Source organism: Athene noctua, chromosome 17, assembly GCF_965140245.1.
Source record: "Athene noctua chromosome 17, bAthNoc1.hap1.1, whole genome shotgun sequence".
In the NCBI taxonomy this organism is placed as follows: Eukaryota; Metazoa; Chordata; class Aves; order Strigiformes; family Strigidae; genus Athene; species Athene noctua.
In genome coordinates this window covers 6301730-6326564 of record NC_134053.1, presented here as the reverse complement: position 1 = coordinate 6326564, position 24835 = coordinate 6301730, and the positions used below count along the sequence as shown (strand labels likewise).

Below are 24835 nucleotides of genomic sequence, written 5' to 3'. Positions count from 1 at the left end.
TATGGCTTTGGAGGTTGCTATCCAAAGATGAAACATGAGGCTTACTTTAATGAAATATCATCTTTATTTTTTTCAGTTGATGATTCATAAGAAAACATAATTTTGATAGTTTTAAGAAACACATGGCAAACAAATTTTATCTTTAATAAGTAAAGATAAATTATTTCTGTTCTTCTTTTTTTCCTCAGTGGCCCTGATAATTCACAGCATGTGAGGATCAGAAACTGTGAAGTGAAAATAAGTTCAGGTGAAAAGAGATTTGAACTAATCTACAGCTTCCTAGAATGTAAATGGGATGAATGTTCTTTCAGGTTTTGGGATGCTGTATATTAATGTAGGTGTTTTTCAAAATGAGCTTGTCCCTTTGTACGTCTGTGAATGGGGAAAAAAAAGAAAATTGGTGAAGTAGACAGTACAATGGGTTGGTCTTATTATTTCTGGTATTGATTGCAATCCTAACACACTAGGTTTTATACCAAATTGTATCCTTTGTTAAACAGAGTAATGATTTCATTAATCTATTTCTTAAACTGGCCTTGTACTTGCTTAGAACTTGAGGTAAACTTGGATACTAGCCCGTTGGTCCAGGCTCTATAGTCTTTGCGTTAATTTAAAAGCTCTCCAGTGTCTCAAACCAGATCAGAGATATGTACTCCATCAGTTATTTACAATTTTAAATTATGTTTTTAAAATTATGATAAATTAAACCTTGTTTGATCAGTTGGTCAATGTTGATACAGTCTGCTGAAAAACCTTAGTCATTTTGACACTTCTAGACTAAAGCTGAAAGATAGCTGAATAAAGGTATTGTTCAGATGAAGAACCATTCAAATGTAGGCATGAAGAATGTTACCATTAAAGGCATCCTAATTTATGTCACAAGAGGAAGCCAAGAAGCTAGTGTTTGAACTATATTTGTTGGCATATACTAGTTGGCAGTATCTTTCAGTTAGAGTGCTGTGAGATTAAAGTCCTAATTAATTTAGAAGTAAGTTTTTTAATCCATAAGATATTTTTTTTTTAATATTGTTTCGATGCGTAGCAATTTGAAATAGAGAAAATAAGACATTATTTGTGACTAGTGCTTTTCAGTATTCCTCTTTTTTTTTTTTTTTTCCTATCCTCAAAGCCTTTTCTGGGAACTTCCACAGACCTTTACATTTGTATCTGCCACAACAATTGATTTTTATGAACTGAAAAAATTAAATATGACAAGCCCTAAAGCTAAATATTATTAGCATTGGAATTATTTTCTTTTTGATCTTTAATTCAGCTTGAGAAATTTTCAACACTTAATTCTGTGAAGTGGAATACTGTATTCCAGTAGTAGTAGTAATCCTTTACATTGTCCCACCATTTTCAAAGATTTCCTCAAGTAGGGTTATTTTAACTGTCCAGAGTTTAATTTTGTTTTTTAATTTCCCCTCTATATATCATTCAAGTCAAGATTTATTTTCATTCGGTTCACAAATAAGAAATATCCTGCATCATTGTTCCTCCTCTTTTCATTTCTCTCCTTAAGGAAGATTATTTGCTAATCAGCTGGTATTTTATGCAGAAGATGAATTCTGTGCTCTGATTAGACTCTTCCTGGATGGTTTCCTTAATGATTTTCAGACCCAGGAGCTGTTTTCAGGTTGTTTATATTTTAAATCTAAAACATCAGCAAATGTACAAATCACAACACCACAGATTATGTATGTTTTTAAGGAGGACATAAAATAGTGTGAATTTTATATAAAGTGACAGCAAGAAAGAGATTTTTCAAAGCTCTACTCGAGATATGAGTACTGCACACTTACATTAAAAAGGTTTTATGGGCAAAGAGAAATTGAATTTTCTAGTGCTCAGATTGTTTTGAGTGACAGAAGGCAAAATCCTTTTGCAGTCTCTGTAACTATTTTACACATCACATTTAATAAATAAGAAAGTAGTAAAAATGTAAACTCTGTGTTTCCCTAATGTGTCAAGATTTTATCTTGGAAACAACTATGAATAAACTTTGGTTATTTAAAGGAATACAAATAAGTCCCAGAATGTCCTGGTCTAATTCAGGGATATAGTAATGGCAAGCTGGATACAGAAACTGCATGAAAGCTTACAGAATATTTCTGTTCAGCCTCAACCAGTTAATTATTGACTTTTAAAGAATAAACCAAAATATAAATATTTACTGATGTTACAGATCACAAAGAGCTTCCTTGCCTCAGGTACTTAAGGAAGCAAGACGCCGAGCATGGCTTGCCAGCCTTCCTTGTATAAATAATACTAATCATAGCAAATTGCCCGTTTTAATGTGCTTTTGCCTCATCTCATGTGGTGGCTGCGAGGTGTCAGGCGCAAGAAGGCCCTCCCCTCGAACAGCCCCCAGGGGAGTGATGTTCTCTTTCCAGGCAGTGGCTAAAAGGTCAGCTTGAGCTAGTAAGGAAGATTAATTTTAATTTAAGAGTATGATGCGGTCCAGATTGAACGAGCAGAAAGAAACTCTGACTCTTTCTGTTTGCCTGTGTCATTAAGGAGGGAAGATGGATGCAGTTGCATATGTACAGGACTGCTTTCTGAGTAAGTGGGGGTGAAATACATTTCATTGCTACCACATGTAACTCTAAGTAACAAAATAATTAATGGTTTAAAACATAGGGTTATATACACCTAATTAGTCATGTTGAAGCAAATTTAAGATTAATTGGAGATTCCAAATAATATATTTGCTAAAAAGCAAAGAACTAAGTCTGACTGCAACTTTAACGCAGATTTCTAGCTGACGATTTTCTACCCTGTTGAAAGCAGTCAGGTCTCTGTTCGGATTTGTGTCAGTTTAATGAAGGCAAAAATACTAGGGGGTTTGGATAAATTGCTTCAATATTCCACTTCTATTAAGCAGTAAGCTCCTTGCCTGAATTGGGGCCTTGGTGATATAGTTTTCTTTTGATTTTATACTAAGCAGAATAGTATATAAGTATCTTCCTGGCAGCATTAATTATATTTAGGAAAGAGAAGGTAAGGAAAAGTAACATTGCAACTATATTGTTTATATTTTGTGTTGTTTCTTATGATATTTTAACACAGAGTATTTTGTCTATGTTCTGCTCTCTTCAAAAATGCCTGGAAAATTGTCCTTACAAACTACAGATACGTAGAGTAGATTTATGACAGCAAAATAAAATGCAGTGGTAATTCTTAGAGGCTTAAATATTTGTATGTTTGTGTAGAATGTGATACACAGGAGGATTTTTGTGTTAGTATTAGTCTCTGACTCTGCTTTCATATTGCTGTTCAGTGCCAGTCAAATAATCTAAGATCGCATTTCCAAAGTGTTCCTTGCTGGTGACTGCCCCAGATTTTGAGGGATGTCTACGACCAGCAGAGAATCCAAGATCAACAAACACTTTTTGGTCTTAATTACTGAGTTTCTCTGTGAAAAACACATATCATGTATTTCTCCAGGGCTTACTGTACAAACAATTGACATCCTCAGCATGTATGTATATCAAGATATGTAAGTGTTATTCTGGAGGAGATACTGCTCTCATCCTCTTCATTTGCACTTTGTCTAATAACCTTTTTTAATGTCATTTTTGTAACTCCAAGCTGCAAAGTGTCTTCAAGCAGTCACTGTTTAAAAAACTGTAAAGCCACTTCGCTTTTTTCTGTATGCAGAGGATTTCTTGCCTCCAAAATTATATATTAGTTAGACTAGATTCTAACCTTTCTTTTGTCTTATGCTTTAAAAATAAAACATAATATATTTATGTACGGACTTTCTTCTAATTGAGTAGTGTCTGATACAAAGTTTGGTGCATTGCTGACATTCAAGGTTGAACTAAAGTTCAAGTAATACAATAATGACATACAATTTAAAAAAAAAAAAATTGATGAATTCTAGTATTTGCTAGCTATTGTATTTCTCCTTGATGTTCTTGTGACAGGACTTTATATGATATTGAGTAGAAGGATAGCAAACAACATTGCTTTATTTAGGTGATAGAGCCATCTTCTCTATTTTGGTGCTTAAGAAGGATGAATCCACAGTTCACTCACTGCTTACCCAAGGACTGTGAGTTATGAATAAATTTCAAATTCTGACTGGCAGACTGTTTAAGCTCATTGTTTTGTGATGCATTTTTCCTGAGAATCCTTAGAAAAAATAGTATGTTTAAGTTTTCATACCTGTAAATACACATAGTAAAACTATTAAGCTTTGTTAAAATCATTACATTTGTTAAATGGATGGAGAAAATTATCTGTATTGTTTAGAACAAACTATGTAGCCCTTTCAGATTTTATGTTGTCTTATATAAGAAATCCCATACAGTTCCAATTTTTTTCTAGTTTTCAAATTTTGTTGAAAAGGGTTTGAAATCAGCTTTAAATAATAGAATATGATATCTACATGGTGATTTCCCGTTGTTTGAGAGCCCTGAAGATGAAAAGAAAGCTTTGTGACTTACCTGCATGTATGTTCTCCCTAAGGAAGGAATGCAAAGTGTTTTTCTGATCTTTGTAAATAGTAATTCAATGTTTTGAAGTGGGCACTTAGTTGTAGAAAATTTTAGTTTGGGAAAATTTGATTGGCCCATAGAAGGACCAAGTATGGTTTTGTACAGCTTTTCTTAAAAAATCATGCAAGAAAAGCAGTGGTCCATAGTACTTTGTTTTGGTTAACTCATATATTTGTTTAGTGTTTATATATACCATTTTAGCTTAACAAAAGATGAAAATTGATTGTACAGTCTTACTTGAAGGCTGTAATATTATCTGTTCTGAAAACAGAACTTCTGGAGCGTGAAGAGCTGTTTTTGAATGATGCTTCTGGCATCTAACACTTAAAATTATTCAGCATATTTTTCTTGTATCTGTCTTGAAATGAAAACTTATCTTCTGTTTTCAAGTCACATCATTTTTAAAAATTGTGATAAGCTTTTCATAGGGATTTCCAAAATTATGCAACTTATCAGTACACATTTCTTCCAATAAAATTGAGACAATTGAGTGATTACTGATGTCACCAGAGTTCACATGGTTTTTTTAACATTTGCCTCTCTAAATATGTTGCTTAAAAATATACCAATCTATGAAAACACATTTAGCTTGTTGAGCTTTAGTTGATGTTATGCTTAGGTTCAGTACATTTCATCCTTTTTTAGTGCCACAGGACTGAGTTTTTCACCTGCTGGGGCATGACGTTACCATGACAACAGTTGATCTTGTTTGCTGTTCTCTCCTCTTTGTGCACGACAAAAAGGCAAGCTTTTTGAGAAATATTTGTGAAATCTGGCCTAAGTAATTGCATTTTAATTATTAGTGCAATAGAACAGAAAAATGGATTGTTCTATTTCAGTAAGAATAAGAAATTTCTATTATAAGAAATAACACAGTGAAGTTGACAATTTAATCAAAGTTGACAAGATCTCTCCATGAGCTACTCCTGTATAAAAGTGTCTGCAACTGGTGTGTTTGCAGAATACTAACATACATGGTCTTTAGAAGATCCTATAAGGTATTCTGCTGAGGCACCTGCAAGTTCACATTGCTGTTCGCCACTCTCTTGCCATTCACCAGTCTTCTGTCTCTGTTCTGTTGATCCGGAAATGGAAACCTTAATTCTCTGGTAGATAATTGAATAGGTCCTTTCTGTAGCAACCTTATCCCTAATGAGCTCCAGTGGTGATCAGAACAACTTCGTTCATGTTTTTTAGCTGATGTACTTTGTTCTGCCACGAGTCAAACCAAAGTAAGTGGAAAATGCGGATAGCAAGTTCCTTATGAATTATTACAAAGTGAAAGTGGAAATTCATGTATGTGTAGAAACCACTAAAACCATGCTATCCATTTCAACTGTTTTAAAATATTTGGTGGCATTTGGTTTGCTCTACAAAAATAAGTTAGATCTTTGGCACATCCACTGGACTCAAGGCAAAAGAACAATTTACTACCAGTTGGAGATGTGGAATAAAAAGTATACAGTATGATGCTAAAATAAAAAGAAAATATTTGTTAAGGGGGCAGTAGGGAGTGTCCCCTTCAGACCGCACCTGCTTGATACCAGCATTCAAATGGGGTTAATGTTTATGCCACACTGTGTTTCCTTTGTGCCTTTATCCAAGACTAGGGACCTTGTTCACTCCTTTCTCCCCTAGCAGTGGCTAATTTTTCCTTCCCTTGGGTATAAGTTCTCCATGAAGAAACAAGGACTGTGCCATGTGAAATGGGAATTAGACTGTCTCAGATACACAGATTAATTTTTTGTGTTGAGAAGTGAACAGAAGAATAATTGAAAGAAAAACCCCTGAATGAACATTGATTTTTGCTTCAGCCCACAAATTAAATTGATTTACTTTCTAATACTGTCCAAGGGGAAAACACTGATGTAATATTAAGTTTAAGATTAACTCACAGCTAAATGTTGCAGAAATGTATTTTTGTTGCGTCTTTGCTTATGTTTATGTTCCCATCAGCTGGATGTTATTTGAAAGGTAGAACACAAATGTGCTTTTTAAAGGAAATACGAAGTAGCAGTTTGGCTAACTCAAGGTGAGGGGGTATCTTTAGCAGGGCAGCCTGAACACAAGCCAAAGTGCATTGTATAGGTGCTCTGGGTGGTTGAATTAGGAACAGCTGTGTTGTCAGTGGTAGAATTACTTTGGTACAAGGCTTGTATTAAAACTTATGCCTATCAAAATAATTTTTATATAGTCACTGATGAGATCATTATCAATATTACATAATTTTAGTCATTTGAAGGGCCTTAGACAAAGTATTACAGTGTTAACATACATAAATAACTCATTATTGATGAGAATTGACTCTTCCTTACCCCTTATTTTTTCTTTGAAGTTGATAGGCCTAAAATTACCTTGAATTGCTTCGTCAGTTGTCAGCTATACATTTGTATACTACTCTTCCACAACAAGAATATGTATGATTTTTTCATTAAGGAATTAAGCAGCTATCCAATAATAACATTTCATTACAAATGCTGAGAAAGTTTTAAAAGATGATACTGAAAACATAAGTTACACAATTGCTGTCTTTGCTTGTTTGGGGTAGTGATTGATACTTTCTGCAGAAGTTAACAGGAAAAAAAATAATGCCACCTACTGCCAGTTAGAGGCTTCATTCCATCTGTGGTGTGAACTGAAAGTGTGCAAAGACATTTGGTCTTTTGGTTTTGAGTGTAGAGTCTAGTTGATGCATTCCACATACGTCACAGAGGAAGCAAGGCATCATAAAACATAATAAACAAACATAACAGCAAATACTAAATAATGTTATCATGGGGAATGTCTTGAGTTTTTACTATCTTCATGATTGCTTCCTTCAGACATGGTAGATACACACTCAAAAAGTAGTGTCTTGAATAGAACTTGTGTATTTGGTAATCCATTATAAACAGCTGCAGCTAGAATGTCTGCTGAGTTATTTCTTCACAAGTATGGATGCTATAATAAAACCATTGCACTTAGAGCTAAAGTTATTGCTTTACCCATTTTTATTAAAAGAGATGAGAGGGTCTTGTCACATTCATATGTGCCACAGGTGAAGAAGATGGAGAGTGTGATGCACAATTTTCAGTGATGGCCACAGTCTGAGCAGCAGTAGATCAAATATGGCTACATGTGATTTTAAAATAGGGGAATCTTCCAGAAGTTCAGGTAAACCTGATGTTGGTCTGTCCTTTTCCTCTCTGATCCCGCAAAACATTGCCTTATCGTGTCAATCAGTGTTCTCATGGAGGTGACAGATTTGAGGTGGTAGAAAAGATGGTGTGGGCAAGTTATGAGAAACAGTTACGTGAAAAGAAACAAAACAAAAGGAGTGTGAATGAAACGAGTTAGTAGCACAAAGCTTGTTATCGTAAGAATCTTACTGAAGTGAAAAATAATGCAATCCATTAATTGTTTGTGCCTCTTCCGTAACATCTGGTCCTGGTTGCTGCAGTGCCAAGACACTGGTGATTTCCAAGGCCAATAAACTGCTACAGTCGCTGCGTTCCTTATTTAGCAGTGTGTTTTAAGTACTATTTTTATGTAGTGTTTCTCATGCTAAATTCAGCCTACTGATTAGAGGGGTAAAACTGCATTTGTTTTCCTTTATTAGAACAAAGTATCATTTGCATGGAGAAGTTCCTATTTTTAAAATGAAGGAGGTCAAACTGTGAAGTGATTTTATTTAAAATGCAAGCATTTCTGAGTAGATCTTCCTTTATCTTAAGAGTGGTAGAGGAAAAAATTTACACATGGCTGCTAATATTCTCTGTAGAAATTCCTTACTTTTTAAATGTTAACATCATAAAATGCCTGACTGCTTCCCTGTACTACTTGCTAACATGTGTCTCATCATGACAATGGAGAGGAAGAATCAAATGGAAATAGTAAAAAAAAAAAAAAGAAAAAGTCTTCAGTTTTATTATTTTTCATTGCATTTAATAGTTTTCTACTAACTTATAATACGTAATTTATTATTTTTTATTTATTAAAAGTACAACTTTCTAACTCTCAAAGTTGGTGACTGTGAAATCCAGCACTGGATAGACTTGTACCCTTCATGGGATGGGGAGGGGACATTCAGCATCATCTTTCTTGTCAGCTTTCTTTGATCCCACTTTTATCTTACCAGTATGCATCCAAAGCTGTCAGATGTCATGGAAGTAGTGTCAAAACAGTAACTAACAGTAACAGAACAGCATCTCTTGTAAAAGCCGGGTTTTTTTCTGCTTGCTTCTGCTTCCACTTTGTTCAGTGCTATGTTACAGAGTGATTAGAATCATGCAGGACAGCCTGTATTTTTCTTGCATCATCCACATGCTAACTGCAAAGAGAAAGTCACAAGTGTTTTAATGGCAGCTTGTTGCACAGGCTGTGCCTCTCAGTCTAGCTCTGTTAGCTTGTCCATGTTGAGGTTCTTAAATAGTTCTACTCTGTACTATTCAGGATGAGTCAGCTTTGCCTTTAAAATCTATCTCTTACAAGAAGAAAAAAATGAATCGGTGGTGATGAACCTGACCTTAGAAGTGAGTCATTTACAGGGCAAAAATACATGAGAAAAGACCAGAAGGTTCTTCATTTTTCCTTTTTAAGTACCTGTAGACTAGAGGTTTTCACTTTTTTCTTGGATTAATCTTATTTATGTAGCATCAAAATAGGGAACTACGACAGATTATAATCAGAGTGTTCTAATGCAGTCATTCCAGGTTACTGGCAGAAATAAGTCTCAGAGAAAAAGAGCTGCAAATAAATGGTGTATAATATTTTTTTCAACAAAAATAATTGATGGATGAGCAAACTAGCACACAGGGCAACAGATGCCTTTCTCCAGGCAATGTAGAACCTTGTTACCCAGACAGAGGTGTCAGATTGTATTAAATCTACAGAAGTCATCCTCCTACCATGAATTTTTACAGTCAGTCCTCATATCCGTAGGAGAATTTTTACTTTTGCTCTGTTACGAACACACATTTTTGCTTTCATTTCTCCATTTTAAAAAATGCAACTGATATATAAGGTAACACAGTTTATATTTAATGTATTTTATTTTTAATGTTTCATGGATGTTTATTAATCATCTCATGTTTTGTGAAGTGTGTGCTGGTGTGTGAGCCTTTAAATCTGTGTAATGCTCTGGGCACCCCTTTAAAAATAGCACACAGCAGGACGGCTTGTGTTTGTATAGGTTTGGGAGGGCTGTCAATTTTCTGATTCAGTTTACTTCGCAGATTCTGAAAAGATCATCCTTAGTGTTGTTTTCTTAAACCAAAATGCCTCTCTGAGCTGAGAATGCCTAAAGCGTTCCTTACATCCAGCAGCAAACATCCTTGCTGTTTGGAATTTTGTCTGACATGCTAGACATTTCCCATTCTTTTTGCAAATTGTGCTACTTACAGTCCTGACATGAATGCGGCTTGATTGACGTACCACCACATATGTAATATACGTAAGTATGCTTTATGCTTCTTGTATTTAACTTGGTAAAAAAGCTTAAGCAGGAGCAATCTAAGCTATTCTGTGCAACTTCTGCCTACATACGTTAGAAAAGGTTTGGGGTTGGTTTGTTCTGTAGCTAGCTGATGTTAATCTGTGACAATACTGTCAGTGTTTTCTGGGGGAAGGTGAAATAGTTCTTCATACAGCTTCTAATGCTTCTTTTCTTATCATTAATTTTCCACATACATTACTCTGTAAAACTTTTGGATGTATGCTAGACTAGTAATTAAATTGCTTCAAGCCTTGCCTTTTTTAAGTGGGTATTGTGTAACATCATCATTAGAAAGGGGGTGGCAGACTGTTCAACTAATAACTGAAGCCCAATGTCAAGACTCTGGAGACTGGTGAGAAGCTTTTTGGGAAGTATGTAGTACTTCTCACTTGCACATTAGTCTAACATTTCATCAGCATTTGCCATTATACTGTGTCTTGGACTAACTGGCTTGATTAGTTCTTAATCTTCACTCTACTTGTCTTTATTAACAGCTGCAGTGGATTGATTTGCAGAGGTTAAATGGTAGACCTCATTTGACTCTAGTAAAATGTTGCTTCTTAGGCACAATTAAATTGTCAAAATTGTTACATACAGTGAATAAATGAAGAACAGGGGAGAGGGCAGCAGGCAAAAAAAGGACAAAATTCTCATTAAATTTTTAAAAATAAGTGAAAAGCTATTTGCATTAAAAAAATAGAAAGAATGAGGGAAGAGTTCACAGTAACGCTTTCCACAAGTTTGTTTTTTGAACTGGTACTGTTTTATTGTCAACAAGTTTAAAAATCTCAGTCATGTCCAGCTCCGAAATGAATTGCAGAATCCCACAAAATCTCCTCTTAGTTCCAAGCGATAACAGAGTGGTGCCTCTTTGCACGTTCCCTTTAGAATTTGGTAGACTTTTTAAATTGAGGATGGGGAAGTCTGTAGCAGAGAATCCCTAGCATTAACAGGCAAGCTGGAGGCATGAAGCACATATCCAGCCTATTGCCCGTAAGTCTGTCATTTGTGATGGGCGCCCTATGTATTCGCTGACCTCTTCTTTCTGTTGACTTGGAGGTTCTGTTTGGAATTGGCAGTTGTAAAAGCTAAAGTGAGAAGTGTTGCCCTGTTGTTAAAGCAATCAGTGCTAGCTGCCAAGTAAATGGAAAAATATTTATTTCAGTATAGCATTTTAAGGAAGCATAGCCTTCATGTGTGAGAAGCTGGGGTTTTCAAAAGGCATCTGTCTCCCTTAAAATGTGTTTGTGTTTCAAAGCTCTTTCAGGAACCAACCATAAAATCCTAATGAAGACAACTCACAACATAGTAAAATGATAATCAAATGTGTGGGATTTCTCCCTAAATGAAAAACGTTTTGTGTGCCACTCTGGCCCCAGTCAAATGGGCATGTGCACAATGGTGATATGACAGCACTTTGGAGAAGAGCGGCCATAAACTGGTGACTTTCAGAGACTGACTGTGGGACAATAAGAATTTGTAGCAGAAATGTGAGTTTTCTGGTTTGTACATGGAAGAAAACAGTAAAAATGTCGTTTTCCTCTATATTAATTCAATTCTCTCTTTAATATATGGATTGTCTATTGGATGGAGTTTAGTTCTGAGATAGCTGCAATTAATTTTAGTCTTTTTTTGTTGAAGATTTATATTTAACTAAACTGGAAAATATTGAGGTGGATATTGTTAAGGGGCCATATCCCTGAAGTCAATGGATAAGACAGAAAATCACAAACTTCAATGATGCATGACTATAATTTGCAAAAATCCAAGTGCTATTTTACAGCCACAAGAGAAGAGGAAATGGTGAGGAGGTGTATAATGAGTACTGTAAGTGTGTTTCTCCTGTTATTCCAGTTAGCATCTGGAAACATTCAACACTGGAGAAACTGGTCATGAGGAATTTTGAGAGAGAACGTAACTGTTTGTTGAAGTACTACTTATGTCTACTACACAGAAACTAGCTTGTGTTCCCCTTTGGGCAGCAGTGTGTGCTGCTTCAATAACCACATCATGGGTTACTTTCAGCGACATGACTGATAATACTATGCAGTAGCTAAACTACTGCAGCTGAATCTACCAGAATTCTCTGTAGGGGCCCCTGTTGTCAGGGTTCATTATTGTTGACTCAAGTCAACAAATTGAAAGTAATATTGTGTGATTTTCTGAGTAGACAGTAATTGTGACTTGGATCATTTCCTGAAGACTGTCACGAATGAAAATATTAACACCGTAATGATTTAGCAGCAAATCAAGATTTATTAATGACTAGCAGCACTTAATCATTAACCAATTTAAGGATTTACAAGGTAATTCAATAAAATATGATTAAAACACTAACTTAAGTACAGATTCAAAAATGACAAGATTTGCACTAACTTACTATATGATACCCTAAATTAATACATATATAGATGTATATTCACAAACACAAGACGTACAAACATACAGACAGACAAAAAGCATTTGGATTCAGTGAAATACATATGTACTCGCACTCATGAAAATGCCTAAACACGTTATTAGATAGAGAGAGGAAGAGTGGGTGAAAGACAAGCTAGCTCAGAGTTAAAATTTCCCTTTTCTCAAGTTTAGAGTAAATACGATGCATTGGCATTCCTCATCGGGTGATAATTGAGACTCGAGGGGACCGACTTTGCCCTGGGCAGAGAACCTGTAGGTTCTCACAGCAGATGCTACCTGGGAGATTTGATACCTGAGAGGTGTCCTAGCTCAGGGGAGAGGCTGGTCCCAGGCCCGCTGTGATCCAGGAGAGCTCAGAGGGTCTCACCTGGGGTCACTATTTATAGGGTCCAAGATAAGTGACTTTTGTCAGGTACTTTTCTTATTCTAGCCCAGCTTGAGTGATGAAATATTCTGGTGTTCTCCACCAGTTGCACAGGCCAAGAACGTGCAGTTCTGTTATTGTTCTCCCTTAACCATGTCCGAGGTACAGGTGTATCAAGCTGTCAGGACGTGATGGACTGTTATAACCCTTCCCAAGTAATAAGGACAGCAGGAGCCAGGCTCATCAAAGGGGCTCCTTAACGCTCTGGTTCACTGCCATTTGCAGTCTGTACCCCCCTAGACTGGGGTGTGCCCCAGGAGGGGGTTGGAATCACACCAAGCACTGAGAGGCCCACCAAAGAGTGGGGGGAGGAATTGCACCACCTCAAAGACATAGCCCAGTACAGGAAGTTGGCTAAAATTTGCAAGACTTTGGTTCAGTTTCTGACTTTTACCACATGTTATTGCTCTGAGACCTTTGATGAGTCATTTATTCTTTGTTCCTTAATGCATTTTCTGGGAGCAAGCTATCTAAATATTGTAAGTGTACATGGATTTATGTCACTTCTGAACACACTGATGTTATATATAAATATATTCTTACTGCAATTACTGCTGGTGGAAATTCTGCACCTGAATTTTCATTGCTGGGTCTCTATTTGTGTATTTTTTAGGTTAGAACTGTTCCAGTAATTCCTGCTACTGTTTCAGGTGATTCTTGATCTTTACTGATTTAGTTGGCATGAAGAACATAGATGGGCTTTATCCTGGCAATTGAGAAATAATACTGAGAGAAATTGCCACTGTGATGAACAGTGATATAAGTGAAAAGAAATGGGTTTATAACTAAGGACCAATGAAAGTGGGATAGTTACCACCCTACTTCTATTCATCCTTGCAAATAACATGATAAAATATATTTTCTTCAGGTAGGACTAACGGCCAGCCCAATTGCTGTACCATCTCTCATAAACTGTTTTCCATTCTGGAGAATTTAAGTAGGATGTGAAAGATGCTGGTTTAGATTGCAATTACTCCTCCCCTCCTCTCCCTTCCCCCCCATTTTTGCTCGAATTCCTTATAATAACATTATTAAAACCTGGTAACTTATTGTCTCTTGTTCCCCATTAAGGTCAGCTGAGCAGACTGATCTCTTAATGTCAAATCTGGCCTGACAAAAGCCTGCAGTTGTAAGGGTTTCAGAGCAGGTAGTGTAGCTTGTTTTTCCCTTGTGAACTGCAGAATAGACACAACAGTGCTTTACAAGTGACTTTCAGCAATTAATAGGACACAGTGATTTATTTGCATACTCAAGGAACTGCTCTGTTCATATTATAAAAATATTTACTGATTTAATTCACACCTTTGAAAATGCAACATAAGCTAAGAATTTCTCATTTTGGCCCTCAGAACTGTCTAGCATCTCACAGAGCCCGACTGCCACTTTAATTGCACCCTGAACAACAGATTTAACAGACTTAAGAATATGTAATTGCTGAGCTCCTTATGTGTGAGATGATAGGTATATCTGCGATCAGAAGACTGAATATTCTGCAGTTTGTCATCTTAGTTTAGTTCTGTGCAGTAGCACTTAACGCTTAGTCAAGAGAACAGCTTCCCATAGATGATGATGACATGTTCTGATATTGTACAATGATGGTGCTGTAAAATGTCATTACTTTAGCTGAACTAATTTTCACTTTATGTTCAAATTTAATGATCAGACTGGCATTCCAGGTGTGGACAGAAATGCAGTATCTTCTCCAGAATTAACCAATATGTTAAAATCACTGTTACTCAGAATGGCCTTTTCTGTGTGAAATTTTTTATAAAACTGACATTTTAATCTCATTTTCTATAGAAAAAAATAATTCACATGATCATACTATCGGTTTAGCTGACCCTATAAATTTTGAACCCAGTGGTTAATTCCAGTTAGATTTGGATGTCACATCTTTTTAGATATTAACTAAGTAGCCATTAGGCAGAAGTCTGTAAGCTTCACTAGTTCTGATCCTCAGGGAATGAAGATTAGGCAACAATTTATATAAACAGTTTAACAATTTTTCTTAAGACCTCAGGAGAATTATTAGAGAAATCTGCTGATAGTATGGATTTTAGTGGTGCAAAATCATAAATCATTTCAAACCACTCAAAAGCGGGCCCAGTTTTGCCCACCTTAGTATAGTTTTTGGCAAATATAACCAATGTTTTCCGAAGATAATGTATGATGCACACTGTGAAATGGAATGATTACGGGTTGCCCAGCATGACTGATAACAACTTTCATAAGGAACTGAATTTAACATTTAATCTCAGACAACTACCTTTGTGAACTTGTGAGAAAAATTTGTCAGAAATATCAGAAGATGCTGCTGTTTTATCCTGAGCTGCATGTATTTTGATTTGTGTGACCTGACAAAGGCATTTCCACCTCTCTTGTTTGACCTTTGACTGTATATTTGAATTTCATTTGCTTTTCCTTTTTTCTTCCTTACAGTGCTGTCTAAATAAATAAAAATACATTCCCGAGGATGTAATTAATACCTTGATCTTTAAGCATGCTTACCTTTTGACTTCCAGCTGCATTTCTGACTTGCCTGCCACTGTAGTACGTAGATGCTCTTCACAGATTTTAAAATTGTTTGTATTAGAATGTGTATATATACATCTATTATGAATAGATATGCATTATAAGTAAAATGAAATATGTGAATATAAAAATGTGTACGTGAGTATACATCCCAGTTGTTGGCTTTTGCCTCCAAAAAAAAAAGACCTAATTTTGATACTTTTTTTTCTGGCAGCCAAGCCTCTTTCTCTTCCCAGCTCTAAGTGAGGCAGCCAGGTTTGAGCTCTTTGTTACATCACAGGGAGACTTTTTATTATTATTTTTATAGGCACCAGGCCTGTGTAGTCAGGTCATCTCTCTTTGCTTGCACATCTTTAATCAGATCATCTACTGAAAACATGTGGGTTTACGATAGAGCCAACTGTAATTGCAAGCTAATCTGTAGCTTCTGCACCTTCAGTGCCTTTGGCTTTGTGCCTGATATTGCTCTTAATAGTTTGTTAATACCAAATAACACAAAAACATTGCTTCCTTAAGCACTTAATAGGATGTACTGTAATGGAGATAAGTGGTCTGTAACGCTCTTTACTTGTGTTTCAGGAAAATGAACTGAAGGATGCTGTGCAAGAAAAGAATCGCCTGAGCCTTCAGTATGCAAGTGTGTCCCACAAAGCACTGCAATATGACCAGGTAACATCAGGAGCGCAGATCTCATACATCCATTTGTTACAGAAATCAGGCTGCAGAGCGGGTAAAAGTGAATCGTCGAGTCTTTTTTTTTTTTCTGATTTACATGCTTCTACTTGAGAACATAAAATATTTTAATTAAAAATAAATTACAAAAATTTAATTTAGGAACAAATGTTATTTTCAAGTGAAAATATAAGACACACTGATAGACTTTAGAGAGTCTTTAGACTTCAGAGTCATCATTCCTTCGATGCATATTCTCATAGTGTCCTAAATTGGTATTAGGCTTTGGTAAAAGACTTTTTTGGTGATTTTGATGAGACTTGATTGAAAATTTATCATCTTTTTCTGAAAATACTCGTAGAAATAATTGCTGTCTAGTAGGCTTTTTTCCTATCCTTCCATATTTTTTTCTTTTCATTTTTAAATTTCTCAATAAAATGTTGAAAAGCTTTTATCCAGCAGCAAATGTCCAAACTTCTATTTAGCAGTTATTTCCCCTGTAGCATGGCACATGACACAGTCTCAGCTATTCCATGTCCTGATATAAAAAGTATTTTAATAATAAGCATTTTTCTTCAGTTCTTTTTTGTGCCGGGACAGAAAATTTCTCACTACAGTGTGTTTATATCTATCGCAAATACTGCATGGCGTGACTAGCATGGGAGGAGAGGCTGATGTGCCTTACCTCACCACATATGAATTCAGTGGAAGAAACATCATGAACCAGCCACTTCACAGGGCTACATTTAGCTAAAAATAAAACTCCAATCTGGGATTTCTACAGGGCTTAAGTGAGTTGCTCGGCAACCTCATTCATATCAGAAGAGCTGTAACTCACATAGGCTCTGATGAAAGCCCATCCTCAAAGCTTGCAAAACAGTGGTAGCTGCATGCTTTGGTGTCTCTGACGTGCGTGTGTCATAGAGTAGCCCAGTGCTTAATTTCCAAACCAAAAGGGTCTGGTTAAATCCATGAGACAATGCAAATGACTAAAATTTAGAGATGGCCATGCATGTACTCTACATATTGCGTGTAGCGCCTGGTATTGAAGCAGACCTGAAATTTCCTGTTGCTGAGGAATTTAAATTGTTTATATATAAAAAAGACAGTGTAATAATACTTTATGATAGGAAAAAGCCATGTGTATCATAGCATCGCTTAATTTTATTCATCCATCTGTCTAGAATTTCTCCCTTTCCTAATGTTTTTCTCTTTATGGTTTACACATTACCTTTACTCTTTACTTCACAAGGCACATAAAGTCTTAGGCAGCTTTATATTTTAGCTGACACAGGAATAGCATGCAGCATTAATGCAGTGAAGGCTCAGTACACCGGCGATACTAAAAATGTTAACCCTCTTACTATCAGAAAGTGAAGAATTATGCAGTTAATAATGCTTCACTGCAGGTAATGTTTGTCTCTTACTATAGTGAAGAGCTTGAGGTACATTGGAATACAGTAAAAGCAATTTAAAATATGAAGGTAAAATGTCAACCTTTGACACATTAGACACTAAGTTAGTAATAAAATTGCCTTTTGCTATTATAGTGTCACAATTTGTCATACTATGGGTGTTTGTTTCTGCAAATACCTTAAACACTGTGAAAGGCACATCGTAACAATTCCGGATGCCCGCGCTACTAATTTAATAGCACAGCCTCGGTAGGATCAGTCTTGCTTTAAGTGTATGCTCTCACTTTTAGCAATTTTAGCCATATGCAATCTTTACAGTATACCCTGAATGTTAACAACTTCAGGTTTTCCTTCTTGTGTAACAGGTTTTCTGAGGGAATTACTCGGATTTTGCTGTTTGTTTGGGGTTTTTTTATCACACACAATGAAGTTGAGGATAGGTTGTGCAGTTTAGACTACATTTTGTAATTCAGAAACTGTGAAACTACACAACTTTGGACGGAGAGGTAGGAGCAGAATTCTAGCAGAGTTAGGGCTCAGCCCTGAAGGGGAAAACCTGCCTAAAATAATTTATTCTTTTTCACCCCTGAGAGCGGGCCTGAAAAAACAGGCGAACTTTATCCAAGTAAATGGGGCTGGGGGAGTGTTTATGCATTCTGTTACGTAGCACACATAAAACCACTGCTCATTTTTGCACAATGTAGTTGCTAAAATTTGACTCTTGAAGGGAGTAGGTATGAACCTGACCACCCTTAATTCCACAAAATAAAGGTAAAATTGTACATAACTTGCATGATTTAGTTTTGGTATTCTGCAAAAGAGAAAGAAAGTTGCATTCCTGGAGTTGGAAGACTTGTGAAAAGATTTTGTGTCCTTAGGAGTTCCACGATACTGAGCTCTGACTTGTTTTCCTGATCATCTGAATATATATGGGCTAATATTTTTATTTAAAAACTGAACAGGCATTATACATTCAGAATTTACTTCCACACTAACTGAAATCATATCATTTTCATGGTAGTTTCTGAATAATGTTTTCTGAACAATGCCAGTTGTTTGAGAAATTGGTAAGTCTCTGGAGTCTAGGATTAAGGCAGATGGTGACTTATAAGGCTGATGGAGCTTTTCCCCAATGAAATAAACTTCTATTTTGTTTTGGTGTGATGGTTTTCAATAACTAGTTTCTGTTTAAGTGTTTACCAGTATTCTGGCCTTCATAACTGACTCAAATGAGGGTGCATTTATAAGTGTGAAGGCATGGGATGAAAATTAAATTGCTCTGAACAGAGAAACATTACAGATCAAAATGTTCCCTGTGTGTTTGACGGCACTCTATTTAGGTCAACCGTTTTTGCCACTGGGAACATTGATGTTTTGATGTGCTCTGTGTGTAATTCAGGTTCATGTATATCCCATATGTTCTTGAACAGCCTGCTTGGAGAGAGCATTAAATTCACATTTAAGAACAAATGTCATCTAAACAAACAAACAAAAAAGTAAATGATAGACTCATCAAGTTTTATGCTGCCTTATGGGTTATATAAAAGTGTATATCACAGCATTCTAGTAATATACAGTCTTCAGAGGGGAAAGTCCTGGCAAGAATGCCCTGCAGAAATATTAGAAGTCATCAGTGTGACTGGAATTAACAAGAGTAATTATCAGAAGGTGGTTGGTAGATTTGGTTGTGTTTCTTTCCAACCTGCAAAATGAAAATATACACAGAAGTTTGTTTGAAAGCTGATCTGCCAAAAGAGACAGTAGAGAAATTATCAGAAACATTTGTGTTCCTAAATTTTAACTAATTTAGGTATGCACTTTAAGATCGCAAACGGAAGATCTTGAGATGTAGAAAATATCTACAGTTCTATCTGTCTCTAATTCATCTCTTTCCAAAATGACATTAGCAGCCTGATAGGTACTGTTTGTTCTGATAGCCCCTTCACTGCCAGCAGGAAAAACCACACTGAAGAAAAGTGCTGTGCCTGCTGGCTCCCCAAAATTATTCAGACTATGATGACTACTGAGTTTTAGAAAATTCTTTATAAAGGTAGTCAGTTTGTATCAATTGTTCTAGAGAAAGGGAAAACTAAAGCCTGAGGAAAATAACCTTTTCTTGAAACTTGTTCAAAATATTGTCCTTTATTCATCCTCAGAAAATTAACTGAGAATCACAGACAATAACAAATTGCATTGTTGATAGTGATACCTTATTGCTTTCTTTTTCCACTTTGTTATTCTTCAGCAGTCTACACTGGCTGATCTGAGCAATGAAATACAATAAAAGGATGCAGGAAGTTAATAGATTCTGAGAATCCATTGTTTAATAGTTTCCTTAGTTATAAAGAAATGAGGGAAGAGGAAAAGAAAAAGTGCACCAAAAAAAACCCTCCTGAGGTTGACAATAATTGCATCAGTTCTTGTGGAAAACATGGTTTGTTCCATTTTCCTCTCTCTTTTTTCTACTCCACTGCACTCTAAAGAGGCCTCTTGCAAAGATGAATACGAGGGCTGGCTGCAACCATTTAGATTGTTTGGTCCATGGCAAAATTTGTAAGTTAACAAACTGGAGCCAGAAGGCAAACAGATAGGCTGAATCAGGTTCCAAAACATCGCTTTAGAAAATGTCCAGGAGATATCCATGTCAGAGATTGCTTAATGCCCTTCATGTTTAAAAAAATAAAAAATAAAAAATTGCAGTAATTAAATTGAAAAAAAAACCCCTTGTCACTTCCTTAACTGAAGTCAGAAGGAAACATTGCACCACGATTAAAGCCTGTGCCTTATCCCAATGCTTTGTACAGCTTTGCCTTTCCTTAGTCAGTAATCCTGCCAGCATTGTTTATGCTTCCGCACTGTGTTGCAGTTAACAAAGGTTCTTCTTGGAACCTTGTTCTCTAAAAATATTGGGGCTCTTTTGCTTTCTTACCTTCTATCAACATTACAGGGAAGTGGAAATAGTATGTGAACATTATGTAGTTTTTTACCCAGATGTTTATTGCTGGTGGGTTTTCATTTTTCATGAACAATTGCAGGTTTTGATATGGTACAAGCTGTAACAATCCTATTGTTATACATCAATATAGGACATAAAGTTATAAAATGATCCGAGATAAGAAATCGAATTTTCAGCTGATCTGAATTGAAGAAGAAACTTTTATGTGACAAGATGAAGTAGTTTAATATTGTGTTTTCTTACATTCTATGTGTTTATGAAGTAGTCACTATCACTGATGATTCACAAAACCCTGTATAAAAAGACTTAGTCATACTGAAATGGTTAAGCTAGTACCAAGTAAATTAAATAGGAAAACAAACCCAACTTGATGAGAATCTGATCCTTTAAAAATCTTCTGTATGCGAACATTTTAAGGGAGAGCAGGGGTTTTGTTGCAGAAGAATACCTATTTTTGAACTGTAGAGACACTGATTTCAAATGTTACCACAGGCTGATTGTGTATATTGAGTTTATTCTGTGGTCAGTTTACTCTAAAGAATAGTCCAGAAAAATGTACATGTGAGTTATATTTCTATATATACATTAGATCTCTGTCTCTTTAAATAGCAGACCCATCTCTGATGCCCCTGAGATCCAGAGAAATTAGGAATTGTTTGATTGTCATTTATTTTGTGCATTATACAGTATATTTATTTAAATTTGTGTAACTACAGTTTGGTTGCCAGATTGTAGTCCTTGTCAAAAGAAAATGTGCTTCATGCATACACGAGACACACACAATTTCCTCAGTGAACATTCCCTTCCATTTTTTATGCTTCTTTCCTATTTTCTTTGAGCTGTTTTTCCTTTTTCCATTTTAACATGCAGAAATGTTTGTGTCAGTTATAGTTTTCCCTTCATTAATTAGCTGTTTGGGCAATAATCACATTCTGTTTTTTCTAGGTAAAAGCAGACTATGACCATCTTAGAGAAACCCTTCTCAGAGTGACCAAAGAGCGAGATTTGGCTGTAAAGGGAAAACACCAGCTCCAAGCCAAGCTGGAGAACTTAGAGCAGGTCCTAAAGGTAGGTATAATGCTCTAGCACTCCAGTACCTCTACTGCTTGTTTAATATTCCTGATGTTCATTCAGTGAGTCACAGAAGCAGAAGTGCATTGCAAACTAGGGGACTGAGTGTCCCTATTCGTTATGATAAAACGTATGGAATACAGTAGACTAAGTACCTACAAGGGATCTCAAACTATCGGAGGAGAGACATCTTTAGAGATCTTTATAAGTAATTGGACATAGGTTTTCACTATACAGTTATGGGAGGTAAGTCAAGGTGAGAAGAAAAGGATGAGAAGTGACCATGCTGATGAAGGAAATAGGAACAACCGCCAAGATATTTTGCTTTAAAGAGATATGTCTGCCGGTCTAATGTGATGCAAAATGTTACTGTGGCCTTGTGAAACAACCTGTTGGTACCAGCACTGTGGTACCAGCCTGTGCAGAGTGCCTCCCACTGTCAGGACAGGGTTGCAAAAGCTGCTGTTGTTTTATTAGAGAGGTCTTGTTTAAAAAGAATTATAGTGCCTGGTAAGTAACCACTTTTCTTTTAATGTGCTTCTAGAGAAGCTTAGTACGCTGCTTCTAGTCATGCTTGTTTTCTAGATACACGGTTATTTTCACATCATCAATTTGCTGCTTCCTTTTCAACTTAGAAAAAATCAATAATGCATTTTGAATTGTAAGTGTATTCTTCAGTAGAGGTTTCACTGTGTAATTGAAGATGATGTCCTTCTGTTTTCCTGGTTATTCTGCATAATGCCATGGGACAAACTGATTCTATGAAATGATGGAGTTCACCAGGTGAGTCTAACAGAGACGAGATCTAGCTGAGCCGATGGGGTAGAATAAGAGTAAAATTCAGTTGGAAAATGGAATCAGCCAAGAGATTATTACTTGCCAGCTAATTCAGGGGGCAGTAATTTGTGTATGTTGAAACAAATTGCAGAAAAAGTTCTAGTAGTGTGAAGGAAACTGCTTTGCTAGGCAACAGCCAAATTCCCGAAATGTTGTTGATTAAATAAAGATGGAAATCAGTAAGTTGATAACCTGAACCTGATAGATGGATCAGGAGTAATGGAGAAAGGTCTGAAAGGTCCATTACAGACAGTGGGCTGGTGTCCAGTGAGATGGGGTAGAGGCAGCCAGTGGAAGGAAGCATGTGATCTGATGGAAACACAAACTGGTGTGAATGGGCCACTGTTCCCAGTGAAAATATGGAAGTTGTGATGTGGAAAACTGCCACCAGAATATGCCTTAAAGAGAGTTAAGCAATTAAGATCATTAAATAGAAAAAAAAATGAAACAAAGAAAAACATCATAGAATTACAGCTGTTTTCATCAGTGAAGGAACTGCACTGGTGAGGACTACAGTAAGAATTCTTGAGAGAGAAAACACTTGTAAACACTTGTCTGTAATTCAGACCATTCAAAAAAATTAAGGATGTGTTTGTCTGATTAGAATGGAGCATTGATACAGTGCTGAAACTTTTTTGACAGACTGCTAAAGAGCCGCTTATTTTTCATCTTCTTAAGCCCAAAGTTTTCCTTTTTCAAACCACTGAAGTGGCTAGTAAAGGAGGAATGGATGTCCTTGAGAGTAGGAGGAGATGGAAATGAAAATAAGTGGTTTGAGATGTAAAATTTCAAGCAAGACTCTTCATTGCAGAATGTTTTAGTAATACTAAGTGGCTTCAGCCAATGCTTGTTATAAGTACAATCACTTATTTAAAATTGGATTTGTTAATGATTTTGACTTGTATCAGACTCACTCTAAAAGGGGAAAAATAGTTTTGCTGTTGGCTGCATCAGAATAGATCTGGGCTTTTGGAGATGATTATAGTGATGAAAATGGATACCTCTCTGGATTTTGAGAATGATAGATTTTGGTTTTGCCTTGTTGCATTGCTAATACATTGTTGAAACTCTCTCTCCAGCTTTATTTGATGAGGAGGAGAAAGTTTTTCAGCTACAGATGGAAATAAAAGGCAGTTATAATTTATGCTGAGCCTCCAAAATACTGTGGGGTTATCAAAAGTAAGCTGGCTGCTCCATAAACAGTCTTATTCCAGCAGTGTCTGGAAACTTGAGCTGTTGGAATCACATATTAGGCAATGCCAAGAGGAGTTAACTGTTGTGTGTATTGTTGTGCAGTGAATTATCAATGTCCTATTTACCAGTCAATAGGTAGCACTGACGGAATAAATCTAGACTCATGTGCAAATAAGAAATACATCTACTGGGAAAGGAAAATGAAACTGCTTAATTAAATAGAAGAGTGACACACTGTTATCTGTCTTTAGACCAACACAACTTTCCCCAGGAACAAGCAGGAAGTTTTTCCCTAGCAATGGAAAATAATTTACTTTTCCTGTTATTTCCTTCTTTTTTTTCTGGGGAATACAAAACTGACCATTCTACAGACCTTTATTACTAATTTGCTATTTTACTGTGAGCCATGTGCTAGTAACTACAGAAAGTAGGATCAACACCTAGAAGCTATTTCAACAGATAGGGCTTGCCTGTGCTCTCTATATAATGATTGTGGGATTTCAGCTTGATAGCTGCAGAAATTCACTTCTTCAAGGAGCACAGAGTAGAAAGATAGGAGGAAAAATGTCAGGAAAATGAATTAACTGTGAATTCATGGCTCATAAAACAATTTAGGTTTAGACTTTGCTTTAAGTAAATTTGCATTAAGTCTCATTTCATCAAATCAAAATACAAATTGTTTTCTTCTGGACTGTTCAGATTTTGGTTTTGCTAGGTTTGTGTGGTTTTGAACACTAGAAACTCCTCTACTGATGGACTGTGTTTTATGCTCTTAAAACAAATTAAAGAATGTACTTTATTCTTTGGCCATACCAAACAATATTTATTTTGCCACTCTTTAATTAGGTTATCTACTGGCATTTGTCTTAATGATTCCTCCAAATTTCTTCTGTAGAAGAGCTGAATCTGGCTATTTGACTTATTTTACTTAACTTCTACTGCAATAATATTTCTTAAGGACGTGGGAGAATCATTTTGGAAATCTCACTGTCCTGCTTAAGAACTCTCTCACTGAAACAAAAATTTTCTGGTGGATATAGAGATCCTGGCTTTTCACATTCAATAGTTCTCTTTCTTGAGCAGAACCCTTCTGAGCTGGCAGACTACCTTGAACAGGCTTGAAACCCTAAATCTCCTTCTGAGCACTAAACCATGCCCAGGCAGATGCAGTTAATTGTGTATTTCATGTGTGTCCTCATATGCTCGGGAAATTAGTAGTCTGAAAAAATGGTTTGCAGCTTTCCAACCATTGGAAAGTTTTGAGAAATATTTAGCCTAGTTTCCCTGTCAAAAGAGAAATTCAGTTTCTCTTTTGAGAAATTGAGGATGTATCAACAA

The 24835-nt window shown here is 36.1% G+C and overlaps 2 protein-coding genes across 13 annotated transcripts in view; both read left to right on the top strand.

The window, feature by feature from the left end:
* The window catches only part of RIMBP2 (RIMS binding protein 2), a 118647-nt gene that overhangs the window by 32212 nt on the left and 61600 nt on the right, over positions 1–24835 (top strand). For 10 of the 12 annotated variants that reach the window (XM_074921449.1, XM_074921450.1, XM_074921446.1 and 7 more), the window contains exons 1-3: positions 9689–9933; positions 15932–16021; positions 21341–21463. The gene's annotated coding sequence lies outside the window, so the exon portion shown is untranslated. Of the gene's footprint in view, positions 1–9688; positions 9934–15931; positions 16022–21340; positions 21464–24835 lie in introns of those variants that run through there. The other 2 variants (XM_074921440.1, XM_074921447.1) reach the window with 1 other exon arrangement.
* LOC141967594 (uncharacterized) overlaps positions 1–24835 on the top strand; it is a 111641-nt gene that overhangs the window by 85899 nt on the left and 907 nt on the right. Inside the window, exons 6-8 of the mRNA XM_074921549.1 lie at positions 15932–16021; positions 21341–21463; positions 22946–23045. Coding sequence (XP_074777650.1) covers positions 15932–16021; positions 21341–21463; positions 22946–23045 — 313 coding nt within the window. The remainder of the gene's footprint in view (positions 1–15931; positions 16022–21340; positions 21464–22945; positions 23046–24835) is intronic.